The sequence below is a fragment of the Bolinopsis microptera genome, chromosome 6 (genome assembly GCF_026151205.1).
Source record: "Bolinopsis microptera isolate Bmic1 chromosome 6, MBARI_Bmic_1.0, whole genome shotgun sequence".
NCBI lineage: Eukaryota > Metazoa > Ctenophora > Tentaculata > Lobata > Bolinopsidae > Bolinopsis > Bolinopsis microptera.
In genome coordinates, this window is record NC_087077.1 from 16,975,789 (window position 1) to 16,987,850 (window position 12,062).

Below are 12,062 nucleotides of genomic sequence, written 5' to 3' on the forward strand. Positions count from 1 at the left end.
CAACATTAAAATAAGTTAAACAGATTCACCAACATCAAAACATGAGACATCATCAATAACATAATTCTTCAGTACTTTAACATTATTCATTATATGAAACTGGTAAAAGTTCACCCTATACACATTACACGCGTATAACTCTCTGACCCAAGTACCGGTCAAATCTTTCTTCCAGCCTATTCGAATTTTGATGTCAAATTCAGTAATGTGGATACAGGAACTTTGACTTTCCATCCGATGAGTAGGACTTCTTAGGGACTTCTGCACTTACAGTCGGCTTTACTTTCACATCTGAAACAACCCAAATCAGCCCATACCGGAGTACTTTGTCCAACATCTAAAACACTTGACTGAAAGTGTCATCAATAAAGTCCTAATTCTGATCAGACACTTTTATTTCTGCAAAATTAGTATACCCTTATACCTGGTATTTGCGGTTTCATAGATTTAAAAAGTGTCAACATTTCAGCATCTCTTTTCTCTTCAATCATTTCAGTGTACAAATCAGGGTACTCTTGGAATATACCCACCTGAGATGAATTTATGTAGTTGTAGAGATCTGTGTATCTATGCCATTACAACACTATGACAATGTACCAAAATGAAGGGTTCGGGCGCCTTATTGTATTTGTAATTTCTAAGAAACCTAGCAATTTTACGATAGAATAACAAGCATCATTTTATTTTGAAATGTAAGCTCTACGACTCACTCACCATTCTCTTTTTAATGTGATTTATTGTGTGAATAGTGTTCGATCTCCAAAGCTGAAAATAATAGAAAATAGTAGTAAAACAATAGATCGATATTACCCAAATCGTATTTTAGTCCACAACAGACTAAAATACGAGACTGATTGATCGACTTAATATAACTAGGAAACGGGTTCGACAAAAAAAATATAAAATTCACAAAATATGCAAAATTTGATAGCTGTAAGATCTTGGTTTGTTTTGTCAGTTTGGTCGTTTTCTGCACCTGACTTACCTCTGAAGAATCTCTGGCAATAACGCTGTTGTGAGGAATCATGCTCCATCCTTTGTGAGGTTCCATAGGGTCGGCTGGTGCCTGGAGGACCCTAGCCAGGCCCTTAGCTTCCATAATTTAACAATATAAACAGAACACAAAAAAACAAAAACTTATTTTATCTCAACTCCGGAGGAAAATGTAGCTGTGCAGTGGCTCTGTAGTTAAAAAACCTCGTTCTCGATCATGCAACAGAGCAACTAAGTAGATTTAAACTACTGGTCACATGGCTGAATGAAAGTAATTGTCATTAGATTGATCTCCATCCATTGGTGGCTTAATAAGTCACGTGACTAGAATAATTGTAGACTTTAAAATTTACGGAAAAACTTGTGCTTGATTTTGCTTATCCGTTGCTGAATCTATGCAGTATTATCCATTATGCTATAATACCTTTAAATCATGTCAACAAGTGCACTCATGAGATCTTTTGTTTGCTAAATGGCTGTAAACTGTCTTTGTCAGATTGAAATGTCATAACCACACTTGCAGATTTGCATGTGCTAGTGGTTTGAATTTTCGAGAAAGAATTAAGACACTCGACTGAAGAAAATAACTTGTAAAATTTTGGAAACTACAATCTTCAAACGTATCAAAAGTACTCAAACTTTATAACAAATAACAATACTCAATTCATACAAAAATCTTAAAAATCAAAACCAATATACATCAACAACAGACCTGTAGTATTGCTTCGGCATTATCGTACTTCAAAGTGAACATAAAAGCCAAGTAGAGACTAGGTAGGACAAGTGAAACTACTGTTTAGGAGGAAACTAAAAGCTCGCGTTTCCTCCTAAACAGTAGTTTTGTCCTACCACTTGTCTACTACCCGATATTATCCCTAAAATCATTATCTCGTCATGAGACTGATAAACAGCGAACCTCTCTAAAATCTTATATAACAGCCAAATACCGATTAACAACTAAAAATAAAATACTAACTCAATAAGTGCTCAGAGTGGATTTGATGCATGGAAAGTTTGCACGGTTGTTCATGAAATGGTGCTGCCTTAAGAAGCATTACAGTCTTAATTAGTTTGAAGTTTAGCTTTCAGTATCGAGGCTGAAATCATTATACTTCCACGGTACTAATACTCTGATGTAGCGTAACATAGAAACTAACAAAGTCTGCTTGTCAAGCTAATCGAGCTGCAAAATCGTTCTTTTATAGTTTTCATCCAGCTCATTGACAAAAGATATATTGTCTGCCGTGGATAACTAATGTTCTTCTATTTACTCAAGACACAAAACAGCTCAGTAACATTGACACTGAACATGTTTTGTCCGGTCAAATAATATTCAATCTAGATAGAAATCGGAAGGGGGAGTGGGAAACCTGCGCCAGTAATGTTGAGAGTATCACAACCGCTGTCCCAGGTTATCCTGCTCATTCTATGTAAATCATCAGAATTTACCCCGTCAATGTACTCAGACTCACGCTTCTCGGACTCACGCTTTTCTAAAGTACGTGAAGTCCACCCTGGAGTCAGGCCTGGCTCTCTCACATCTTCTTTCGTGAAACATCCGGTGATATAGTCGGACTGATCCCGCATCTTAGGTGACCCAAGCTCTTCGTAGATCCCATCTTCTTCATCTTCAGCGGAGGGGTTTGCTATGACGATGTTGCTGGGAGCAGGGCCATGGTGGAGGTGAGGACTGGAGGTCTCATCTTGTAGGACAGTCTCCTTGTGGAGAACACTCTTGTCTTGCTGGATTGAGTGAGTCATGTCCACCAGATCGCTAGCTGGAACTGCTATATTCTTTACGTTGTATCCGACAGTAGCGCACTGTTTCGTCACAAACCAGTTGAGTGCAGCTGTTAGTGCCAGAGTGAGGAGTATAAACCCGATAGTTATAAAAACTGTTCCGTATATCCAGGGTATTTCTGGGCAGGAGTTTATCTCGGGAGTGCAGCGATTCGTCATCATGTTGTCGTAGATGCGTGGTGGAAGGTTTTTTAAGCATAAAGTTGTTTCAATTATCTTAGCGAATACATCAAGGTTTATCATGATTGATTGTAAGCAAGTAAAGCGGACAAGACAGCTGTAATGTAACAGAAAGTAGTATCGATGCAGATGTAAGATTGTGACGAACCTGGACAGTGGACAAGTTTTAGAAACTTCACCCATAACGCTGCTTTCTGTCCTATAATTGGCTGATGACTGTTTTAATCAAGTTCAATTGGAGGAGAGGCAGCGCAACTTTCAGAACTACTTTAACGTTGAGTAGCTACATAGCATACAAAGGAGGGATAGCATAGTTGTGTATTTTATTATAGCATTGAGGTAATAGGTATACCTACCGGTAGTGATCACTTTACTTCTTGGTTCTAGTTCTTTATACATAGTATATAGGCAAAGCCATTTAGACGTCATGGTCACGATTTTAGTTAACGGGTGATACCCCTGCAATATTTGTTTTAAATAGAATTCTTTCAAATCGTTTCAAAATCAAATAAGATAAACGTTTCAATTAATATAACTCTATATATATATATAGGTTAGACAGGTTTCCAAATTTAGCTGCTGCCTGGTTTTTACTGCTATAATTTCGGAGACACAACAGAAACAATGATTCATTTGACACACGCTGTAACCCCTTTTGAGCGCACGCCGGCCGGCCGGCGTGCACGCTTCGCGTGCACGAGAGGTATACAACGTGTAGCAATGATTCATGTAAATTTTAATATAATAATAATTAACACGGAATTTTAAGAATGTGAATATACGGGAACATATAAATGTCAAAATTTGTACAAATCAATGTCAAAATAGCAGTTCATGTAAACTTCTCGCTGATCCTCTTGAAAAGCTCCTGGATGGCAGTGCTGGAAAGACATCTTGAGTCCTCTGGGAGGAATGTCGGGGATCGTAACACGTAAGTGGCAATCATGTTGAGTCATCATGCGAGGGCTCTGTACTGTTGGCAACATCTGCTGCTCGTTCTGTGGCAGCTTCTTCTCTGAGGAATAAGATATATAACACTTTATGGTCTTTCAATTTGTGTCATGTTGTGTGAATTACTATACTAGATTTGCTTGTACAAATATGTGTAACGTTATTTCAATATTGACTTTAAATTTAAACTTACTCTAACATTAACATTAACAACCGGTACTGTGCTTGGAGCTGCACTATCTCTGTAGCTATCTGTAGGCTGTAGCTATATTGCCCATTCGGACTTCCCGAGAGGCCCGCTCCCTTTTGGTGCGGTCGTAACGCCTGTTAGACGATCTGACCCGGTACCTCAGCCTCAGGTCCACTTCCTCCAGCTCCTGCCAGGAGAAGCCTCGGCCGTTATCGAGCCTGCTGCCTGCTGCCTGAGGTACCGGGGCAAAACTTCTATACTACCAATGGTAGAGATCCGTAAGGATTTTTCCCTACTCCGCTCGAGCCTATAACGGGTCATTTGTTGGAGGACTTCGCCGCGCAAACTAGCATTCTTGCTTCGCAGATCGTTGCGATCTGCTTCGCAGAGCAACGATCTCGATGTGGATGCAGGATGGATTGACATCGTTTGATCATTGTTAATGATCGGGCCGGGGGGGCGCTACTTCGTAGCACTTGCCATCGGGCCTAACATTTCGAGAAGAAAGCGGCACGCGCTACTTCGAAGAAATTTAGACGAGTAACTAGGTAGTGCGCCATCGACAGTGAGTCGCGCATGCCGACTGTAGGATGGTTTTTTAGCGCTATAAATTTCGGCCAGCACAATTTTATTCAAACAAATAGATATTAAGTATCCTTCCCGACTTCACCTAACCATGTGCTTTCGCGCCACTGCGGGCGCGCTTGTTTCACAAGTCAAGAAAAGCACCTATCCACGAACACCGATGGGAAGGTTCGTGCGCGCGCGCGCAGTGCTGACAACAGCGTCTATGTAGCGCAGGTAGTCTTGGCACGTCTCGTCGTCTCCCTCCAGTAACTACTTTTCAGGTCTTTTCAGTTAAGACAGCTAATGCATAAGGGCTGACACAAGTTAAATTTATAACAATGTCAATAAATTTTGTAAATTTATAGCTTTCTGCCAGAAATAAATTTTCGGTTTCTATAGTGTATAGGGGTTAATTAGATATAAACTGCAGTACAGCTGTACTTACACCTACATTCACAAGCACAAAGCATGCAAGCTCACCTGGTCCAAAGAGCGGGAAACGGAGGACAAGGTCTGGTGACGTCATAGTCACGTGACCTCATAGGCTCATAATCACGTGACCTCAGACCCAATCAATTGGGTTCGGGCATGGTCAGCCCCCTGTCACCCGATCTTGAGGTGACGTACGACACCTCGTTTACGCGATCAATGTCTGAAGGCTACAAATTTTTACATGCCAAATTCACAAGATTCTTAAAGAGGTGTGCGAGATGACGATATACATAGAGTGTAGAGGCCGCATAATTATGAGGTCTACATAAGCGATTCATAATATCACGACAGGCCCTATAGCTCAGGTGACGTACGTGGTGTGATGATCGAATACTTTAATCGTAGGCTATGATAAATGCCTCATGTTCATTTTAATTTTGTAGTATTCACTTTTAAACGAATAAAATAAAAGAATTGTGGTATTATAATACAAACAATCAAAATTCACGATCAAATTATATCAATAAACAAATATTTACTACTATGTTACTGAGAAAATACTACAATATAATCAAGGTACGATGTTGGATACCTGAGTTCTATATCTTTCGATAGCAACTCCATCTATGTATCTGCTTAGCTTCCATCACTGATCCTGGTACTTGAGATTCCAGGTGTGGCTTTAAACAATGTTAAACCAAAGCCGCCTCTTGGAACACTGCTTTCTTTACTCTCTTTGTAACACCAAAGTAGTTTAGTAGGGCTGGTAAGGTATGATGCCAGAAGCCTCTACACCCAACCTCTACCGTAAAAAGCTGAGCTTTCCACCCACTGCCATGCAGCCCAGGAATAAGCTCTCTGTTGTAACGTGCTTGTTTACGTTCTACTTGGTCACTAAAGTTACTCTCGTCACCAACTGTCAACTCTACTAATATGACCACCTTTCCTTTATCAGACCAGACTACAATATCGGGACGTTCTGCAGTTCCGTAGATGTGCTGGGGGAACTGTGCTGGGAGGTCATCTTCGTCCCAGATAATCTGCCAATCTTGGTCTTTCTCAAAAGGGCTCTCTCTTTTCATCTTCGTCTTCGGTTTTTGGTAACAGCTGCTAGATGACTTGAAGCCTGTCCAGTCCTGAACTTCAAGTTTAAAATCTTTGTTGTTGAACTTCTCGATTTGATCCAGTAGGGATTTCGCAATGACCCGCAGCACGTTGTCATGCCTCCAATTGTATCGTTTGTTGTTCAGCGAGAAGTTGCAGGCTACCAAAATGTGCTTAATGTTGCAGTGTCTCCATCCGCAAAGTGGACAGTGTCCTGTGTCAGCATAGTTCCACAGGCTCATGTTTGCTGGAGTATTTGCAACGTCATGGGTTGCATTGAGGTGGAACTTAAGAAGAGCAGGGCTCATCTTGTAGTTGTAAATAAGGTTGTTCCAACCTAGGTCTAGCTGCATGGTGTTTTCCCATGTTAAGAATTGTCCTTGAACTCCCTTGTCTACCAGTGTCAACAGGATATCCTGCTCTGAGATGTGGGATACCAGTTCTTTCAGTTTTTCCTTTTCACTGGCTACACTCCTCTTGGATCCCAAGCCCATCCTGCCTTGCACTGTTACCCCTACTAACTCTCTGAAGTAGAGATCTCTTTCTCTAGCACTCAGCTCATTAGTGTAACCCCACCGACTGCTCCCTTCTTGTTTCTTGGCCCTGTGCTCGTAGACCTCCTTAACTTTAGGATCCTTGCTGTTCTTTAGAGAGTAACCTTTGGACACCTGAAGGAACTTGTATAAGTCCGATAGTCTTTTAAGATTCAATCCAAAGCAATCCTTATTTCTGTAAAGCACACTGACAGTAATTGTCTTTGTTACACCTAGCCATTTCTTCAGATACTTCGTACATATTGCTTCAAGATCTTTGACAAAACTAACCGGGAGATTGTAGATCATCAGGTCCCAGGAGAGCTTGCTGGTTAGGAGGTTGTTGTAAATCCAGCATTTCATCACTCCATTAAGGCCTGATCCGTCCACTGCCTGAAACAGTGTAATCAGTTTGTCTTCTATCAGCTTCTTGGTATCTTTGAGGCCCAGATCCACATATATCCAATGGCCAAGAAACTTCATCGGTGTATTTCCAATAAACTGGATTTGAGCTCCATCTATGAAAATTTCAGGGTCATAGGACACATACCTTCCATCTATAACCTTCATCCCCAGGGATACGCATTTACTCGGCTTGGCTTTCATTTTCCTTGACCAAGTAAGAAATCTTTCCATCACATCTATTAGCTTCTTCATCTTTTCCAGCCTGGGAGACATCAGAGTTAGGTCGTCAGCAAAAGCACGACTTGACGTGCTGCTAGAACTAAAAGACGGCTTGTAACCCAAGTCGCTTTGATTTTTCAGGAGATCCAATAGTAGGTTGAAAACTATTAAGAACAGTACAACCGATAGAGGGTCGCCCTGAAAAAGACCTAACATATAAAAGAACCAGTTTGTTTTCCAGTCCTTTGTCACCACTCTCACAATCAGCTCATCATAGTACCTAAACATATATTCTATGAGCCAGTTTGGGAACTTATAATGTCTTAGAGCATATATTATCAAGTTGTGGGGAACCCGGCCGTAGGCGTTCATTAGGTCCACCCAAACTGCAAAGATCTGTCGTCTATTAGATTTGGCATCCTTCAACTCTTCCATCAGAGCCTGAGTATGCTCGAGGCAACCTGGTGTCTTACGCAGGAATCCTTTCTGGATAGACGTGTCTATGTAGCTATTGCTGACCATATACTCTAGCATTCTGTCCGCTAGTAATCCCATCTGCAACTTCCCACTAGTGTTTGTTTTAGTGATGTTTCTGAACTTACTAGGGTCATCTAAATCCTCAGTTTTTGCTATCAGAATGGCTTCACCTACTCGCCATTGCAGCGGGACTCTCTGGCTTTCCCATAGAGAATCCAGCAATTTGAATACTGCTTTCGCCATTCTGGGACATCTCTTATATACCAGATATGGGACTCCATTCGGACCAGGTGATGATTTATTTCTACGGCTTTTCAGCTTCGTTTGAAACTCATCCCAGTCTAATCTCTCCATCTCAAATGCAGTCTTTGGTACTGGGGCATCGGGCAGTCCTTTAAGCTTTACATATAGAGCACTTCTCTCCTTATCACAGTACTCATTCTTAAAGAATCTGTCAGCCACTTCCTTGGAGAAATTAGGGGGTTTGTTCTTCTTATCCCCGTCCAGCAGTTTCCTTCCAAATTGAAATGGGTTTTGTTTAAACTGTGACTGTTCCTTTTTGCTCTCCTTATTCTTCTTCTTCCTGAGCTCATTACGACGGCTTTTGTTGTGTAAGCGCACGAGTCTCAGGTACTCAGTCTTAGCTTGAGCCAACATATTCTGATCATTGCTTCTCCTAGCATCTTTCTTGTTTCTCTTAGCCTCTCTCTTGGCCAAGCGAATAACTTTTGTCTCCTTGTTCTCCTTTTCTTTCTGGGGAACACGAGGTTTCTTCGCTTCCTCTTCACCGAATCTGCTTTCCAGATAGCTGTATACCAGCTTTTCTACCTTCTCCAGTCGAGACTCCACGTCCTCTGCTGCTACATTGTTCACCAAAACAATCAGGTCTTCATCAATTCCCTTCCATACTCCCTTCTCTGCTGCTGTTGGTAGTTTAAGTTTCTTTGTGACCTCCATCACTATGGCAGGCGGTTCTAAGTCTTTAAAGTGGAACTGTATATCAGAGCTTGCAGGTCCCGTTTCTGCGCTGTGGTTGTAAACCTGGCTTGTTCCCTGCTCCGACAAATTATTACGGATGTCATCTCCCCTCACCTGAGGCTCGGTTATGAGCTCCGCCGGTCTCATCTTACATCTCCACAGATGTTTTGCGACTTGTTTGAACTCGCGCTTGCACCATTGACAAATATTGTCGTCCTTTCTCAAAGGTCCTTCATCAGTTAATCCGGGTTGACCTTTGATGCTCCCCACCTGATCGGAGGTCTTGAGGCATTTATCTGTATATTGTTTTGTAGTGATTGCTTTCTGTAAAGCGGGGGCCTACTAAGCCTATTGCTAAACTCTGCACTTTCGCAGGGGTCATCAGTCTTTCCAGATGTCACCAGTCTTTCCCAGGCGTCACTCGGTCTTTCCCAAGAGTCACTAACACTTTCGTCAGAGTCAGCTGTCTTTCCCGCTGTCAACAGTAAAACTCGCCTCCCTGCAAGGCGCCATGTCCATTTCCATTGTGAGAAAATACTACAATATAATCAAGGTACGATGTTGGATACCTGAGTTCTATATCTTTCGATAGCAACTCCATCTATGTATCTGCTTAGCTTCCATCACTGATCCTGGTACTTGAGATTCCAGGTGTGGCTTTAAACAATGTTTTAAGGGCCCAACACTCAGCTCACTCAGTTGATGGTAGAACAGTGGGTCTTTGTGCGATGTTGTAGCAGGGACTCCACTTCTTGTTTTCTCTTGCTAACCAGATTGCATAGGAACATCTGAGAGCAACCAAAGCCGCCTCTTGGAACACTGCTTTCTTTACTCTCTTTGTAACACCAAAGTAGTTTAGTAGGGCTGGTAAGGTATGATGCCAGAAGCCTCTACACCCAACCTCTACCGTAAAAAGCTGAGCTTTCCACCCACTGCCATGCAGCCCAGGAATAAGCTCTCTGTTGTAACGTGCTTGTTTACGTTCTACTTGGTCACTAAAGTTACTCTCGTCACCAACTGTCAACTCTACTAATATGACCACCTTTCCTTTATCAGACCAGACTACAATATCGGGACGTTCTGCAGTTCCGTAGATGTGCTGGGGGAACTGTGCTGGGAGGTCATCTTCGTCCCAGATAATCTGCCAATCTTGGTCTTTCTCAAAAGGGCTCTCTCTTTTCATCTTCGTCTTCGGTTTTTGGTAACAGCTGCTAGATGACTTGAAGCCTGTCCAGTCCTGAACTTCAAGTTTAAAATCTTTGTTGTTGAACTTCTCGATTTGATCCAGTAGGGATTTCGCAATGACCCGCAGCACGTTGTCATGCCTCCAATTGTATCGTTTGTTGTTCAGCGAGAAGTTGCAGGCTACCAAAATGTGCTTAATGTTGCAGTGTCTCCATCCGCAAAGTGGACAGTGTCCTGTGTCAGCATAGTTCCACAGGCTCATGTTTGCTGGAGTATTTGCAACGTCATGGGTTGCATTGAGGTGGAACTTAAGAAGAGCAGGGCTCATCTTGTAGTTGTAAATAAGGTTGTTCCAACCTAGGTCTAGCTGCATGGTGTTTTCCCATGTTAAGAATTGTCCTTGAACTCCCTTCTTCCCTTGTCTACCAGTGTCAACAGGATATCCTGCTCTGAGATGTGGGATACCAGTTCTTTCAGTTTTTCCTTTTCACTGGCTACACTCCTCTTGGATCCCAAGCCCATCCTGCCTTGCACTGTTACCCCTACTAACTCTCTGAAGTAGAGATCTCTTTCTCTAGCACTCAGCTCATTAGTGTAACCCCACCGACATTTATATGAGACAAAAATTCATTACCCCGCTACTAAATAGTCTTCATTCTCGGTGGCGTCTACTACTAAGAGAGACAAAAACTCAGATGGTCTCATGAAAGAATTTATCACAAAATTAACACAAGAGAAATAATAGGACACTGTCTAGCTGACGAGAGGAGGGAGAGTAGGAAGTTCGAGACCGCTTCAAAGGTAATATTTTCTTTATAAAACGGGAAACCATTGTCAGATGAAGTACTCGACATTACATTTCGCTATCCGAAGAAACAGGTTCGTCGCTACAGGGCTCACTTTGACTAGTTCCTGAAAAGGTACATTTAATGTAATTAAAAATACAATTTAATACAATGTAAATGTTGCTGTTACAAAACCAACAGCCATCAGTAACAGTGATAATGACCGTAAATCAATAATTTAAGAATATCTAATGCAGTTTACGGTACTGGCAAACATAGGAAAACTAAAACAAATAGAGAAGGGCCTTTTTAAGACAGATTGCAAGAAATGATTAGCATACGATTACGATAACCATGAACCGAGCTACACCTGAGATAAGATTTGAGATTGAAGTCACACAGAAAGGCGTGTAACTTATAAATATGCTTATAGCTCCCAACGTAACCCCTAGCAACTCCCTATATAAATATTGCTGATGACTATCAGAATGAGGATATTTGGTAAACCTCTTCTCACAATGCAATGGAAGAAATTATCAACAGCAAAATCAACCGCATCATAAAATTTGTGGAACAAATAGTCAAAAAGATTAGAAGAGGAAGCTCCCTTTGGGTAACCTTCTAGGATTTAACATCAGGAAATAACCTAATTCCAGGAAATAACATCAGGAAATAACCTACTTCTAGGATTCAACATCAGGAAATAACCTAATTCCAGGAAATAACATCAGGAAATAACCTACTTCCAGGATATAACATCAGGAAATAACCTACTTCCAGAAAATAACCTACTTCCAGGAAATAACATCAGGAAACAACCTACTTCCAGGAAATAATATCAGGAAATAACCTACTTCCAGGAAATAACCTAATTCCAGGAAATAACATCAGGAAATAACCTACTTCCAGGAAATAACATCAGGAAATAACCTACTTCCAGGAAATAACCTACTTCCAGGAAATAACATCAGGAAATAACCTCCTTACAGGAAATAACCTACTTACAGGAAATAACATCAGGAAATAACCTACTTCCAGGATTTAACATCAGGAAATAACCTAATTCCAGGAAATAACATCAGGAAATAACCTACTTCCAGGATTTAACATCAGGAAATAGTTTCTATAGTGTATAGGGGTTAATTAGATATAAACTGCAGTACAGCTGTACTTACACCTACATTCACAAGCACAAAGCATGCAAGCTCACCTGGTCCAATGAGCGGGAAACGGAGGACAAGGTCTGGTGACGTCATAGTCACG

General features: G+C 41.4%; 1 protein-coding gene across 1 annotated transcript; it reads right to left on the bottom strand.

Moving 5' to 3' along the window:
• Nucleotides 1-28: 28 nt before the first annotated feature.
• Nucleotides 29-1,208, bottom strand: LOC134816577 (uncharacterized). Its single transcript, XM_063825488.1, has 4 exons — nt 986-1,208; nt 715-765; nt 425-530; nt 29-291 (listed from the first exon to the last, which is right to left on the bottom strand). The coding sequence occupies exons 1-4, from the start codon at nt 1,097-1,099 to the stop codon at nt 200-202; spliced, it is 363 nt and encodes a 120-aa protein (XP_063681558.1). The 5' UTR covers nt 1,100-1,208; the 3' UTR covers nt 29-199.
• Between the last annotated feature and the right edge of the window lie 10,854 nt (nt 1,209-12,062).